The 17303-nt window shown below is 39.7% G+C and overlaps 1 protein-coding gene and 1 pseudogene across 1 annotated transcript; both read right to left on the reverse strand.

The window, feature by feature from the left end:
* Positions 1 to 390: 390 nt before the first annotated feature.
* Positions 391 to 1318, reverse strand: LOC148775692 (olfactory receptor 4P4-like; annotated as a pseudogene).
* A 14299-nt stretch (positions 1319 to 15617) lies between these two features.
* LOC129554135 (olfactory receptor 4C46-like) lies at positions 15618 to 16565 on the reverse strand. Its single transcript, XM_055422763.2, has one exon. The coding sequence runs from the start codon at positions 16545 to 16547 to the stop codon at positions 15618 to 15620; it is 930 nt and encodes a 309-aa protein (XP_055278738.2). The 5' UTR covers positions 16548 to 16565.
* Between the last annotated feature and the right edge of the window lie 738 nt (positions 16566 to 17303).

The following is a 17303-nucleotide window of genomic DNA, read 5'->3' on the forward strand; positions in this document are numbered from 1 at the left end:
TGAGTGACGTGCATCTATAGTCAAATAAAAGTTTGAAAATGGAAGGTAATATCTTATGCAGTTTTTCAGCATTTTAAGGCACAAAAAGTGCATGATTTATTTTATCTTTTTTCAATAGGATGCTAAATATGTGATGTAACTTTTTGTTTTTAGCACATAGTCTGGCTATTTTGCATAAACATAGTCCTTAATTGTTAAGACAGATGAAAGAGGGTAAGAAAAAGAAGAACGCTTAAAATTATGTCAGGTGCCAGTGTAGAACAACAGACAGGATATGCTTTTTTTTTTTTTTTTCACTTATGTCTCCAAGCAGAGGTGATGAGAATGGATCCTATTCCCAGCCACAGTCTCACGGAACCTCGTCATGAAATGCAGAAAAGCTTCAGAAAGTTACTTTCTTTCCAGAAGTACATGAGGACACCAAACTTTCTTCAAGGCATTCTTCCTCTCCGTGTTTCTCAGCGTGTAGATCAGAGGGTTGAACATCGGGGCAACGATGGTGTAACAAAGAGCAAACACTTTCTCTTCTGGGAAAGTTGTGGCTGGTCTGATGTAAATGAATGACGCAGGTGCGAAAAAGAGGACTGCAACGGTGAAATGAGAACTGCAAGTGGAGAAAGATTTGCTGCGGCTCCCCACGGACTACGCCCTGATGCCATCAATATAAAGAAGTAAGACAGCATCAAGGCAGCAAAGGTCACCAAAACAACCAGGCCCGAATTAGCAATAAGGAAGAAACCTATCATGCGGGTATTCGAGCAGGCCAGCTTCAGCAAAGGGTACACGTCACAGAAGCAGTGATCAGTCTCGCTGGGGCCACAGAAGGGTAGGAAGATGGTGAGGAGGAACTGACTGGCAGAGTGTCCAAGTGCCCAGCACAGCAGACTGTGATGACGGCGTTACACCTCTGCCTCCTCGTGACGACGGGGTAGTGCAGGGGCCTGCAGATGGCCACGTAGCGGTCATGGGCCATCCCTGTGAGGATAAAGATCTCGATGCCTCCAAAGAAATGCATGGTAACGAGCTGTGCCATGCAGTTCCTATAGGAAATGGTCTTCCTTTCTGCCAGTAAGTCAGTTATTAGCTTGGGTGTCACTGTCGATGTGTAGCAAAGGTCAGAGACTGAGAGGTAATTAAGGAAGAAATACACGGGTTGCTCAATGAGCGGACTGCAGGTGATAGAAATCAGGATGAGCACATTTCCTATCCAAATAGCAATGTAGCAAAATAAAAATAAGACGAAGCAAAGACTTTCAGTGTTCTTGTTTTTGGAAAGTCCCCAAAGAATAAATACGGTGACATGATTGCATTTTTCCATGGTTAGTGTAGATGGAACACATCAATCACCTGAAATGATATAATTCATGAAACAATATTTAGAAATGCTTATTGAGAAGAGTACCAATCCTATAATTTTAAAGGTACTAATTATTAATAGGTTTAATAGGACTCATTTAAGTGTCTCTGAATGAAAATCAGGTACTCAAAATACTTTTTACTAAGAATCTGTGTTAATATATACTGACTGATTTCTGCTAGTTCTTCCAGCAAATTGTGATCAGCATCAGTGTTAGCTGACGTGAATGTCTTTTATCAATCCACAACAGAGTTTTGAATGCTTCTGAAAAGATGACAGTGGTTGGTTAACAATGTGCTCCATCAAAAACTTATATAATAATAAATAACAAAGATAAGCTAGGCTAAATTCTTTTCAGATGTCTTCATGGTGTCTACATTTTCATGCTATATATTTTCATAATCAACCTCATACTTGGCTTCTTGATCGATTTCTGTTTAGATGTCTGGTTCAATTCTCCCTATGACTGATTAAGTTAACGTTGCTACCTACATGGTGAATAATTGCATTGTAACAGAGATAGAATTTTAAAAGAAATAAAATTTGTTTTCATTGCAGAATTTTAAGAGCTTCTGCTAAAGTAAAATTAAACTAATTTTAGGAATTTGTTTAAAGGAAAATGTATTGAGAAGTAGCTTCTGATCAGTCCCCCAGTCAGACCATGGTATATTAGCCAGTAAGTAGAAAGGCTGTTCATTTCAATTTGAATAAAATAATAATGTTGCATATACTACTGGCTTGAAGCATTCACTGTATACTTCAAATATGTCCTTTATCATGACTAAAACATATTAAAGCATTTACATAATTTTAAATTTCTATCTAAAGGAAAATTAGGAATAATCTCAGAAAAGCCAATTCATCAATTTGCATTTATTAGGAGTTTACTGAAAATTTTCCTTGAAGGTTAGCTCTCTTTTTATCTAGAAGGCTATAGCTGTGCTCAATTTCTTACCTGACATTCTTCCTTGACTCATCTTCCTCGTTGACATAGGACTACTATGATTAACTTCACATATTTTAATGTCTTTAAAAATAATGATTACAATCTAATCATTCATTATATTTTGCGGGTATCCCTCGTTATATGTCTTAACTAAGCCACTAAATTCAGACATAAATTTTGCAAGTTAGTTAATATATTTAATCTTTTTTTCTCTTTAAACCCAAGAAAAATATTGTTTAGAATTCAGATTGGCTCTGGGACAATTTTGATCACAAGTGAGAAATATTTTTTTTAAAAAGCATAAAATAGTATACACATGGCAAGATGATTGTGTTAAATGTACACAAAAATAATGTTCAGAGGTTAAATACTTTGTATATAATAACATATCTAGTCTGCAGCAAACTAGGGTTTATAGCTTAACTTTTCTGACTCCATTGCCTGTTTTACAAAGTTTCAAAAAGGAAAAATAAAAAAAAGCAAAGCAACAAATAGATTTAACATCAACCCCACTTCACCCAGCTCTGAAGTTTGCATAGATTTCTTAAACCTTATAGATAAAAGTATGATATCTCCCTAATCAATCATTGTTCCATTCTAGTCACAAAAACTTAAATTTAAAAAATGTGTAAATGGAAACACAGAACATAGTTAGGCTAAAATCTCTATGAGAAACCACAAACCAAGTCAGCTCCAAATTCTCATAAAAAAGCCACTCAAAAATGTAACAAGCATACAGTTCATCTACTTCTGTAGGAAGCAATTTAATATTCTCTCAAGTGTGAGCACTAACAGTGCATCTCAACTCTTAGCCATGTAAAATAATAGGTAGGAGAAATGTATTTAGGAGCATGTCCTAACATTGCCACTTATGTCTGTGAACTTGGTTCTGTGAAATGAAGAAATTAGCTCCATTGTTCTAATAGCCCTTTCCGCTATTATGTCTTTTTCAGAATAAAAATTAGCTTAATATTGCTTCATGTTTTACTGACCTTCTCCCTTGAATTATAAAAATGTGTCCTTTTTTTTATATGCACTCATCCTGCAGTATTATTTTATGGCTTTGATCTTATTTTTCCAGAATCTGTTCTCCACCCTCAGTTTACCCTCAGACCCTCCTTGAATTTCCTGGTCCCTTAATCAAAAAATTTCCTAGGCTACAGAATTCACAATAAAGCCTATTTTAAAAGCAGCAGCTAACTAATATTTTCTCAACGCAGTTGTTAAAAACACATTGTAAGAAATGCCACATATTTATGGAAGCTCCTGGCAAGGAAGAAAAAGACATAATTTACTCACATATTTCCCTCTGCACTTATTTTCAATCTATTCTTCTTGTATAGTTTCTGTCCTGTCTTCATTGAAATGATAGTCCTTTAACTCCTCAAGTGATTTCAAGTTTCTGACTTGAATGCTACTGCTGAGTTTCACTTTCTAATTTTCCCCGATCTGTAAAGAAATAGTACAACATTTACATAATTTTAGTAACTACTGTCCCCTACAACACCATCAAATCAAATAAATGATGGGGGGTTATTCCACAGAAAAAAAAGCTTGAGGATAAGAGGAGTATTCTGTTATCCAAAACTACTCAAATGGAGTTTTATAGACTCTGTATTTATATTACCACATCATTCCTGAGAGGTTTAGGCACAAAACTCTGTGAAGTTTTAAGTAAACTTTATATCCTAAAGGTACATATATTTCTTCCCAAAAGGTTGCTTACTTAGTTCAAGTTAATTATGTATATTGGGTTTCCCAGGTGGCTCAGTGGTAAAGAATCCATCTGCCAATGCAGGAGATGTGGGTTTGATCTCTGGGTCAGGAAGATCCCCTGGAGAGGGAAATGACAACCCACTCCGGTATTCTTGCCTGGAAATCCCATGGAAAGAGGAGCTTAACAGGCTACAGTCCATGGGGTTGCAAAGATTTAGACATGGCTTAGCGACTAAACAGCAACAATAACTCTGTGTATGTTCCCAAATAATCCACCCACCAATGTCCTTTTAGATCTCGGTTATCAGAGCACCTCTAGAAGTGGACTATAAATGCCCTGCAAAAAGAGGTAAACCTGCAGCATGTTAGAAGCCCTCGATGACTGAGATCTGCTATTTATGCAATTTGAGGTTCTTTTCTCTTTTTCTCTGCACTCTCCTTACATTCTGGTGCCGAAACCCAGGAGGGAAGATCCACTGCAACTGGGTGGGCTCCTCTCACGAGCTGACCTCCAGAGGTCCTCTCGCTTGGACCTTGTCGAGAAAGAGACGAACTCCAGGACGGGATGCTCCACTTACCTTGCTGGACTGACATCCACACACTGGCCCACATTTCACCCATTGGTTACAAGGGGCAAACCATTCAATATTACAGTAATCCAGGCCTATGCCCCAACGAGTAATGCTGAAGAAGCCGAAGTTAATCAGACGCGACGCGAGAGACGCCGGCCCCGGCACAACGAACCACGCAAAGAGGTGCGGCCGTGAGGAGCTACCCCACGCCTGAGGCCAGGACCAGCGGCCGAGAGGAGCTACCCCACGGCCAACAGGCGGTGGCTGCACGGGCGCAGGAGGGCCGAGAGGAGCTACTCCGCGTTCAAGGTCAGGAGGGGCGGCCTTGAAGAGATACCCCTCACCCAAGGTAAGGTACAGCGGCTGCACTTTGCTGGAGTGGCTGTGAAGAGATTTTCCACGACCAAGGTAAGAGAAACCCAAATAAGACGGTAGGTATTGCTAGGGGGCATCAGAGGGCAGACAAACTGAGATCATAATCACAGGAAACTAGTCGATCTGATCACATGGACCACAGCCGAATGTGGTCCACTGGAGAAGGGAATAGCAAACCACTTCAGTATACTTGCCTTGAGAACCCCATGAACAGCATCAAAGGGCAAAATGATAGGATACTGAATGAGGAATTCCCCAGGTTGTAGGTGCCCAGTATACTACTGGAGATCAGTGGAGAAATAACTATAGAAGGAATAAAGGGATGGAGCAAAAGCAAAACCAATACCCAGTTGTGGATGTGACCAGTGATAGAAGCAAGGTCCGGTGCTGTAAAGAGCAGTATTGCATAGGAACCTGGAATGTTAGGTCCATGAATCAAGGCAAATTGGAAGTGGTCAAACAGGAGATGGCAAGAGTGAACATAGACATTCTAGGAATCAGTGAACTAAAATGGACTGGAATGGGTGAATTTAACTCAGATGACCATTATATCTACTACTGTGGGCAGGAAACCCTTAGAAGAAATGGAGTAGCCATCATGGTCAACAAAAGAGTCCGAAATGCAGTACTTGGATGCAATCTTAAAATGACAGAATGATTTCTGTTCGTTTCCAAGGCAAACCATTCAACATTACAGTAATCCAGGCCTATGCCCCAACCAGGAATGCTGAAGAAGCCGAAGTTAATCGGTTCTATGAAGACCTACAAGACCTTTTAGAACTAACACCCAAAAAAGATGTCCTTTTCATTATAGGGGACTGAAATGCAAAAGTAGGAAGTCAAGAAACACATGGAGTAACTGACAAATTTGGCCTTGGAGCACGGAATGAAGCAGGGCAAAGGCTAATAGAGTTTTGTCAAGAGAATGCACTGGTCATAGCAAACACCCTCTTCCAACAGCACAAGAGAAGACTCTACACATGGACATCACCAGATGGTCAACACCGAAATCAGATTGATTATATTCTTTGCAATCAAAGATGGAGAAGCTGTATACAGTTAGCGAAAACAAGACCAGAAGCTGACTGTGGCTCAGATCATGAACTCCTTATTGCCAAATTCAGACTTAAATTGAAGAAAGTAGGGAAAACCACTAGACCATTCAGATATGACCTCAATCAAATCCCTTATGATTATATAGTGGAAGTGAGAAATAGATTTAAGGGACTAGATCTGATTGATAGAGTGCCTGATGAACTCTAGACGGAGGTTCGTGACATTGTACAGGAGACAGGGACCAAGACCATCCCCATGGAAAAGAAATGCAAAAGAGCGAAATGGCTGTCTGAGGAGGCCTTACAAATAGCTGTGAAAAGAAGAGAGGCGAAAAGCAAAGGAGAAAAGGAAAGATATAAGCATCTGAATGCAGAGTTCCAAAGAATAGCAAGGAGAGATAAGAAAGACTTCCTCAGTGATCAATGCAAAGAAATAGAGGAAAACAACAGAATAGGAAAAACAAGAGAGCTCTTCAAGAAAATTAGAGATTCCAAAGGAACATTTCATGCAAAGATGGGCTCGATAAAGGACAGAAATGGTATGGACCTAACAGAAGCAGAAGATATTAAGAAGAGGTGGCAGGAATACACAGAAGAACTGTACAAAAAAGATCTTCACGACCAAGATAGTCATGATAACGTGATCACTGACCTAGAGCCGGACATCTTGGAATGTGAAGTCAAGTGGGCCTTAGAAAGCATCACTACGAACAAAGCTAGTGGAGGTGATGGAATTCCAGTTGATCTATTTCAAGTCTTGAAAGATGATGCTGTGAAAGTGCTACACTCAATATGCCAGCAGATTTGGAAAACTCAGCAGTGGCCACAGGACTGGAAGAGGTCAGTCTTCATTCCCATCCCAAAGAAAGGCAATGCCAAAGAATGCTCAAACTACCGCACAATTGCACTCATCTCACACGCTAGTAAAGTCATGCTCAAAATTCTCCAAGCCAGGCTTCAGCAGTATGTAAACCGTGAACTCCCAGATGTTCAAGCAGGTTTTAGAAAAGGCAGAGGCACCAGAGATCAAATTGCCAACATCCACTGGATCATGGAGAAAGCAAGAGAGTTCCAGAAAAACATCTATTTCTGCTTTATTGACTATGCCAAAGCCTTTGACTGTGTCGATCACAATAAACTGTGGAACATTCTGAAAGAGATGGGAATCCCAGACCACCTGAGCTGCCTCTTGAGAAACCTGTATGCAGGTCAGGAAGCAACTGTTAGAACTGGACATGGAACAACAGACTGGTTCCAAATAGGAAAAGGTGTATGTCAAGGTGGTATATTGTCACCTTGCTTATTTAACTTATATGCAGAGTACATCATGAGGAACGCTGGGCTGGAAGAAGCACAAGCTGGAATCAAGATTGCCGGGAGAAATATCAATAACCTCAGATATGCAGATGACACTACCCTTATGGCAGAAAGTGAAGAGGAACTCAAAAGCCTCTTGATGAAAGTGAAAGAGGAGAGTGAAAAGGTTGGCTTGAAGCTCAACATTCAGAAAACAAAGATCATGGCATCTGGTCCCATCACTTCATGGGAAATAGATGGAAAAACAGTGGAAACAGTGTCAGACTTTGTTTTTTTGGGCTCCAAAATCACTGCAGATGCTGATTGCAGCCATGAAATTAAAAGACGCTTGCTCCTTGGAAGGAAAGTTATGACCAACCTTGATAGTATATTAAAAAGCAGAGACATTACTTTGCCAACCAAGGTCCGTCTAGTCAAGGCAATGGTTTTTCCCGTGGTCATGTATGGATGTGAGAGTTGGACTGTGAAGAAGGCTGACCGCTGAAGAATCGATGCTTTTGAACTGTGGTGTTGGAGAAGACTCTTGAGAGTCCCTTATACTGCAAGGAGATCCAACCAGTCCATTCTAAAGGAGATCAATCCTGGATGTTCATTGGAGGGACTGATGCTAAAGCTGAAACTGCAATACTTTGGCCACCTAATGCGACGAGTTGACTCACTGGAAAAGACTCTGATGCTGGGAAAGGTTGGGGGCGGGAGGAGAAGCGGACGACGGAGAATGAGATGGCTGGATGGCATCACCGACTCTGTGGACATGAGTTTGAGTGAACTCCGGGAGTTGGTGATGGACAGGGAGGCCTGGCGTGCTGTGATTCATGGGGTCGCGGAGAGTCGGACACGACTGAGCGACTGAACTGAACTGAACTGAACTGAACTCTCCTTGCTATTATATGAGGAAACCTGTAGTCAGTCCTTTTGTTAAGAAATAATTTTCATCCATCCTCATGTAATGTTTTCATCTGTGTCTCCAAGGGGGCAAAATGAATGTTCTTTAATGTACTTCCAGGTAAGGTTATTTTTTTTGGCAAATTAACAGATATATAGAACTTTCTTTCATATCTTCCTAGGTTTACAAAAAACTTACTAGACTAATTTGCCAACAGTGGAGTTGAGCATTGTGTAATTTTGCTCTCATAATTTTTCAACAGCTTTTCCTCCTTTTACACCTATATTCAAAACTAATGCTTGCTTCTGCTCTGCTCTGTGAGCCTCATTAACAATAGTAAATATTTACTCTCTGTAAGGTATGAGCCAATTGATGGGGTTTAGCTTATTGATCTTTATATCAACCTTAAGGGATAGATAACTCTTATCAGCTCCATTGCACAGATGAAGAAACTGGGGTGTAGAAAAGTATGTTAAGTGATTCTCAAGAGATAGAAGTTACGATAGTTTTTGACGATGAATACAGAAAGCACTAAACCTAACTTTCCTCTTTTTTTTTCTTTTTTCATTATAGTATTCATTTTAATATAGTAGTGACTTAATTACTATAACCCAGACGATTTTTAGGCATGTAACCCTGATCACATCATCTCAAAATCCAACAAAATTAATTATATTTTAACTCAGTCGTGTCCGACTCTTTGCGACCCCATGGACTGTAGCCTACCAGGCTCCTCGGTCCGTGGGATTTTCCAGGCAAGAGTACTGGAGTGGGTTGCCGTTTCCTTCTCCAGGAGATCTTCCCAACCCAGGGATCGAACCTGGGTCTCCCTCATTGGAGGCAGACGCTTTACCTTCTGAGCCACCAGGGAAGCTCAGAAGTCCTATTTATGTCACTTTATAAAACAGTACCAGTGGAATAATCAATCTGTGAAATAATCTCTTGTTCTCTGACTCCACATATATCTCATCCAGCTGTCCCTCCCCGCACCTTTGTTGTTGTTGCTAAGATGTGGTTAGAATGTTTAACACTAAGCTCTTCTTACGGCAGTTTTCATCTTTACATACCTCAGCAAACAGATTAAGAGACTGAACATAGGAGCAATGATGATGTAGAGAGAGAAGAACACTAAATGAAACATGATATGCTGGACTGAATTGTGGAATATACAGAAAATGCAAATGTAATTGCTACATCAAAGAGATACATGATTGCCATTCTCACTGCAGCATCATTCACAATAACCGCAACAGGGAAACTACCTAAGTGTCCGCTGTCAGATGACTGGATAAAGAAAATGTGATATATGCATACAAGTGTATATGCATATACAAAAGAAAGAAATCTTACCATTTTAATAACATAGATGGAACCTGAGAGCATTATAATAAATGAAGTAAGACAGACGCAGAAAGACAAATACCATATAATCGTACTTATATGTGAAATCTTAAAAAAGCAAACAAACCTGAATTCATAGATTCAGAGAACAGATTGAGGGTTGCCAGAGGTGGGTGGAGGGGGCATGACAAATGGGTGAAGAGAGTCAAAAGATCCAAACTTACAGTTATCAAATTTATTTATAAAATAGATAAATCCTTCCTAGATATGTGATGTATAGAATGATGATTTTAGTTAACAATACTGTATTTTACATTTGCAAGTTGCTAAAAAAGAAAATATTGAATATTATTATCAAGAGAAAAATTACAAATTTGTGGGGTGATGAATATCAATGGCTTATTTTGGTGATCACTTTAAAATATATATATATATAATTTTTATGCACTAAAAATTAATTATGTAGTTATATATCAATATGCTTCAGTTTGAAAAATGCTGTCAACCTATTACTCCTGACAGCCATCGCAAGAAGTACTAAGTAACTTCTGTGAAATATTTTGGTAAAGTCTCAAGTCTCATTTCATGGAATTTGTATTTAGATTTGTATCAGAAAATGTTTTTAGTGCTAGGTCAATACTGTTTCAAATAAGAATTTTGATCACTAATAATGCTCTATAAATAGAAATTCATACTATTAAGGGAAATATGATAATGAAAACAAATAATTACCTTTTAAAGATGCCAAAACAGGTCCATCTAGTAAAGGTTGTGGTTTTTCCAATAGTCATGTATGGATGTGAGTTGGACTATAAAGAAAGCTGAGCGTCAAAGAATTGATGTTTTTGAACTGTGGTGTTTGAGAAGACTCTTGAGAGTCCCTTGGACTGCAAGGAGATCCAACCAGTCCATCCTAAAGGAAATCAGTCCTGAATATTCATTGGACGGACTGGTGCTGAAGCTGAAACTCGAATACTTTGGCCACCTGATGCGAAGAACTGACTGCTGAGGAAATCCGCTTGCCAATGCAGGAGATGTAAGAGGCACAAGTTGATCCCTGAGTTGGCAAGATCCCCTGGAGGAAGGCATGGTAACCCACTCCAGTGTTCTTGCTTGGAGAATACCATGGACAGAGGAGCCTGGTGGGCTATAGTCCATAGGGTCGCAAAGAGTCGGACACAACTGAATCAACTTAGCACACACATGCATACACCCTTATATGGCATCTTTAGAATGATTGTGACTCTTGCAATTTTTAATTTTTATACGATTTTAAAGGTTACTTTCATTTACAAAGTCATGGCTATATTCTCCATGTTTTATAATACATCCTTTATCCTACCGTGCCTCCAATAGTTTATACATCCCATTCCTCCACCCCTATTTTGCCATTCCCACATGGTAACTACTAGTTTATTCTCTACATCTGTGAGTCTACTTCTTTTATGCTATATTCACTAGTTTGTCGTAGCTTTTAAATTTCACATTTAGGAGATATCATACAGTATTTATCTTTCTCTGTCTGATTTATTTCACTTAGCATAATGCTCTCCAAGTCCATCTATGTTCCTGGAAGTGGTAATATATATCATTCTTTTTTTTATCACTCTTTTTTGACTGAGTAGTATTCCTCTGTGTGTGTGTGTGTATGTGTGTGTATGTATGTGTGTGTACGTGTGTGTGTGTACGTGTGTGTGTGTACGTGTGTGTGTGTGTGTATGTGTGTGTACGAGTGTGTGTGTGCGCGCACCATGTCTTCTTTATCAATTCATCCGGTAACAGCCACTTAGGTTGCTTCCTTGGCAGTTATAACAATGCTGCTATTGAACATTGCTTTTGTTGTTGTTCAGTTGCTAAATCATGTCCAACTATTTGCAACTGTGTGAAATTCAGCACGCCAGGCTTTCCTGCCCTTCACTGTCTCCCAGATTTCACTCAAATTCATGTCCATTGAGTCAGTGATGCCATCCAACCACCTCATCCTCTGTCGTCCACTTCTGCTCCCGCCTTTAATCTTTCCCAGAAATAGGGTCTTTTCCAGTGAGTTGGCTCTTCATATCACGCAGCCAAAGTACCAGTGCTTCAGCATCGGTACTTCCAATGACTATTCAGGGTTGATTTCATTTAGAATTGATTGGTTTGGTCTGCTTTCTCTGCAAGGGACTCTCAAACGTCCTCTCCAACACCATGTTTCAGAAGTGACAATTCATCAGTGCTTAGCTTTCTTCAGAGTCCAGCTCTCACATCTGTACATGACTATTGGAAAAACAATAGCTTTGACTATATGGGTCTTTGTTGGCAAAGTGATGTCTCTGCTTTTTAATACGTTGTCTAGGTTGAGCATAGCTTTTCTTCCAAGGAGCAAGCATCTTTTAATTACATTTCATTGAACAATGAGGTGAATATATTTTTTTCAATTAATATGTGTAATTTCATATATATATATATATACACACACACATATATATGTAAGGAGCAAGAGTCTTTTAATTTCATGGCTGCAGTCACCATCTGCAGTGATTTGGAGCCCAGGAAAATAAAATCTGTCACTGTTTTCCAAATACACACACACACACACACACACACACATGGATAATTGCTGGATCGTATGGTAGTTTCATTTTGTTTTACTGCATTTATATATTTTAAAATATTTTCAATAATTTATTTTCCTTTCATAAAAACCTGTTAGTGTTTTATTTCTAATGGTATTTGCTGTGATTTTTGAAGATCTTTATTTAAATCTTATCAAGCATGCGGATGGACAGGGAGGCTTGGCGTGCTGTGATTCATGGGGTCGCAAAGAGTCGGACACAACTGAGCGACTGAACTGAACTGAACTGAAGCATGCTAAAAGGACTTTCATAAAGTTCTCTTCTGGTTTCTCTATAAAAGCTTTCTCAGAATTCTCTTATACATTCTAGTTTCAAGATAAGTTGATGTATCTATTTTGACAAAATGTATATTTTTAACTAATTAATTTTACTTTGTAAAGCAGTCAGTTTAATGGCAAAACCATATATCCCGATCCTCACACGGGGACAACCTCTCCTACAAGAGGGGTGTATTTTTTACATTCAAAGGAATCCACATTAACACAACTTCATCACACAAAATTCATAGTTTACATTAGGGTTCACTCTAGGTTTTATGAGATTTGACAATACATCATGACATTAGCTTAGACAGAAAGTATATCACAGAAAATGCTGGCCTGGATGAAGCACAAGCTAAAATCAAAATTTCTGGGAGAAATATCAGTAACCTCAGGTATGCAGATGACACCACCCTTATGGCAGAAAGCAAAGACGAACTAAAGAATCTCCTGATTAAGGTGAAAGAAGAGAGTGAAAAAGTTGGAAAAAATTAAGCTCATAGCACCTGGGCCAATCACGTTATGGCAAATAGATCAGGAAACAACGGAAACAGTGAGAGACTTTATTTTCTTGGGCTCCAAAATCAATGCAGATGGTGGCTGCAGCCATGAAATTAAAAGACGCTTACTCCTTGGAAGGAAAGTTATGACCAACCTAGATAGCATATTAAAAAGCAAAGACATTACTTTGCCAACAAAGGTCCGTCTAGTCAAAGCTATGGTTTTTCCAGTAGTTATGTATGGATGTGAGATTTGACTGTGAAGAAAGCTGAGCGCCGAAGAATTGATGCTTTTGAACTGTGGTGCTAGAGAAGACTCTTGAGAGTCCCTTGTACTGCAAGGAGATCCAACCAGTCCATTCTAGAGGAGATCAATCCTGGGTGTTCATTGGAAGGACTGATGCTAAAGCTGAAACTGCAATACTTTGGCCACCTCATGCGACGAGTTGACTCACTTGAAAAGACTCTGATGCTGGGAGGGATTGGGGGCAGGAGGAGACGGGGACAACAGAGAATGAGATGGATGGATGGCATCACCAACTCGATGGACATGAGTTTGAGTGAACTCCGGGAGTTGGTGATGGACCGGAAGGCCTGGCGTACTGTGATTCATGGGGTCGCAAAGAGTCGGTCATGACTGAGCAACTGAACTGAACTGAACTGAAATAAAGTTCATAGTCAGTACTTTATTGACGATGCCAAAGCCTTTGACTGTGTGGATCACAATAAACTGTGGAAAATTCTTAAAAAGATGAGAATACCAGACCACCTGACCTGCCTCCTGAGAAATCTGTATGCAGATCAAGAAGCAACAGTTAGAACTGAACATGGAACAACAGACTGGTTCCAAATCAGGAAAGGAGTCCGTCAAGGTTGTTTATTGTCACCCTGCTTATTTAACTTATATGCAGAGTACATCATCAGGAACGCTGGGCTGGAAGAAGCACAAGCTGGAATCAAGATTGCTGGGAGAAATAACAATAACCTCAGATATGCAGATGACACCACCCTTATGGCAGAAAGTGAAGAGGAACTCAAAAGCCTCTTGATGAAAGTGAAAGAGGAGAGTGAAAAGGTTGGTTTGAAGCTCAACATTCAGAAAACTAAGATCATGGCGTCTGGTCCCATCACTTCATGTGTAATAGATGGGGAAACAGTGGAAACAGTGTCAGACTTTATTTTTTGGGGCTCCAAAATCACTGCGGATGCTGATTGCAGCCATGAAATTAAAAGACGCTTGCTCCTTGGAAGGAAAGTTATGACCAACCTAGACAGCATATTAAAAAGCAGAGACATTACTTTGCCAACAAAGATCCGTCTAGTCAAGGCTATGGTTTTCCCAGTGGTCATGTATGGATGTGAGAGTTGGACTGTGAAGAAAGCTGATCGCCGAAGAATTGATGCTTTTGAACTGTGGTGTTGGAGAAGACTCTTGAGAGTCCCTTGGACTGCAAGATCCAACCAGTCCATCCTAAAGGAGATCAGTCCTGGGTGTTCACTGGAAGGACTGATGTTGAAGCTGAAACTCCAGTACTTTGGCCACCTGATGCAAAGAACTGGCTCATTTGAAAAGACTCTGATGCTGGGAGGGATTGGGGGTGGGAGGAGAAGGGGATGACAGAGAATGAGATAGCTGGATGGCATCACCGACACAATGGACATGGTTTGGGTGGACTCTGGGAGTTGGTGATGGACAGGGGGGCCTGGCGTGCTGCGGTCCATTGGGTCGCAAAGAGTCGGAAACGACTGAGAGACTGAACTGAACCAATTCAGAATTTTTCATAAACCAGATGTTGTGCTACTTGCAGAAACTATTGTTAACAAGTAGGTAAGTATTATAGAGTGTATGACATTTTATTTATTTAATAAAGCAAAATTTCGGTCTGATACTTCTTCCTTCTGATATTAAACTATACTTTTACTTAAATCATCACTATTTTTGATGGATTATTAGGATAAGATCATGACATAAGCAAAGCAAAATGATTCTGAAACAACAGGAAAGTTTGGAAATGTGGTGTAATATAACTTTCATACCCCTTAGAGGTTAAATGGCCTATTAGTTTGACCCCCTAAACTAGTTATATACCATATATAAAATTATATATATGTATGTATGTGTGTATGTGATTCAGCACAGTGTCTGTCTCAAAAATGGAAGTAATAATGTAGTCATGTGTCCTTTCTGTTATCATTGCCTGGCAACATAGCTCAGTAGCTGAGAACACAGTCTGAGAGGTCAGCTAAATACAGCTAAATAATCTTCAATATTTCTGTTTTGGAACTTTTCTCTTTCTGCTTGCTTTCCCACCTCTAAAATGAGGGTAGTAGCAATGTCGACTTCATTGGATTGTTACAGAGATTACTGCTAAATATGAGTGTTTTTTAAATTTATTTTATTTTGTTTTATTAGAATGAGTTTATTGATCCACATACACTGAAGAAACTAGAAAAACTCAGCCCCAACCTGGTAGAATGTTCCAAACATGCAAAAGAAGTCTCCTGCTAAGTTTTTCCTGACTTTTCTTATAACCAATTCTTCTCCCCCCTGCAGAATCTGTGATGTATACTGGCTATTTATTTCCCTTTTATCTCATAGGTATTCTCTGCTGAAAGCATCAGCAATGTCTTTTTGACCTTTGCATTAGTAGAATCAATGCTGGACTTCCTGTAAATTTTATCTATCACCTGAAATCACTTTTCTTTTATACAAATTCCTAATGGCATTTTTCATCTGGGCATTTCTTAAGGTATAGATTAAGGGATTTAACATGGGAGTTATCATTGTATAAAACACAGTAACTGCTTTATCAATCGGAAAAGTAGTTGCTGGTCTCAGGTACACAAAAATGCAGGGCACAAGGAATATGATGACAGCTGTGATGTGGGAGACACATGTGGAGAGGGCCTTGCGCCTCGCCTCCAAACTATGTGTCCTTAGGGAGCACGCAATGACCACATAGGAGCCCAACAAGAGGAGGAAGTTTAACAGACAGAGGAAACCACTGTTGGCAGCAACAAAGAGCCCTAGAGAGTGGGTATCAGTGCAGGCAAGGTTGAGCAAAGGGTTCAGATCACACATAAAGTGATCTATGACGTTAGGGCCACAGAAGGGTAAGCGGAAGATGAAGAGGATCTGAATGGTTCCATGAAGAAAGCTTCCCACCCACACCACTCCAATTAGCAGCCAACACAACTGCCGGTTCATGATGCTTGTGTAGTGCAATGGCTTGCAGATGGCCACGTAGCGGTCATAGGCCATCACAGTGAGCAGGATGACATCAGCACCTCCAAATAAATGTTCCCCAAAGATCTGAGTCATGCATTCATTGAAAGAGCTAGTTTTTGTTTCATGAAGGGAATCTACAATCAATTTCGGGTTATTGACAGAGGAGTAACAAGCATCAATAAAAGAGAGATGAGCCAGGAAAAAGTACATCGGGGACCCCAATAATGGGCTGACTGTGATGGTGACCAAGGTGAGCACATTCCCTACCACAGAGACAATGTAGATGACCAGAAACACCGCAAATATGACTCTCTGCAGCTTTGGATCCTGTGTGAGTCCCAGTAGAACAAACTCTGTCACATTGTTCCTATTCTCCATGTATATTATATTATGATTAATTACATAACCCATTGCATAACCTGAAAAAAATACATCATATTAGCTCAATCTTGGATTCATTATCCTTTCCATGTAATAAATGCCAAGTTCTATTGAGTTCTGAATTCTGAAGAATATTTTTTTCTTTTGATAAAGGAAGAAAATATTTCTGATCTCTTGAAGTTAACGAAATTAACTCAAATCCTCTCCTAGGATATGTTTATAGTTGGAGACATGAGGAATCCTATGCACACACAACAGTAGACCATCTGTGCACATTTAATCATTTGAGATGACCCAGAGCCCAATGAGAATCAACAGGTATTACACATAGTAGTAGCAAAGCTTCCCAGGTAGTTCAGTGAGAAAGAATTTGCCAGACAATGCAAGAAAAATAGGAGAGGCAGCTTCTATCCCTGGGTTAGGAAGATTCCCTGGAAAAGTGAATGACAACCCACTCCATCTTGCTTGGAAAATCCCATGGACAGAGCAGCCAGATGCTCTACAGTCCATGGGGCCATAAACAGTCAGACATGACTGAGTAAGCCCACAGTAGTAGCTAAGCCCAAGAGGCTGAAAATGGATGTGAAAGTTATGAATGGCTGATGGATTTTCTCGCTACTATTAGGAAATGGGAACCCGTGTAAGGTAACTGAAACTGTGAGTATAAGGATGAATAGAGATTTGAGAAACAGGGAATGCTGCATATAAGTCCAGTAAAGATATTTGTGTGATTTGTATGACAGGAGGATGCAA

Source organism: Moschus berezovskii, chromosome 14 (assembly GCF_049115385.1).
Source record: "Moschus berezovskii isolate FMDL1 chromosome 14, NW_MosBer_1.0, whole genome shotgun sequence".
Classification (NCBI taxonomy): Eukaryota; Metazoa; Chordata; class Mammalia; order Artiodactyla; family Moschidae; genus Moschus; species Moschus berezovskii.

Coding starts and splice junctions, on each gene's coding strand:
- LOC129554135 (XM_055422763.2), bottom strand. CDS start 16,547: ATGGAGAATAGGAACAATGTGACAGAGTTTGTTCTACTGGGACTCACA.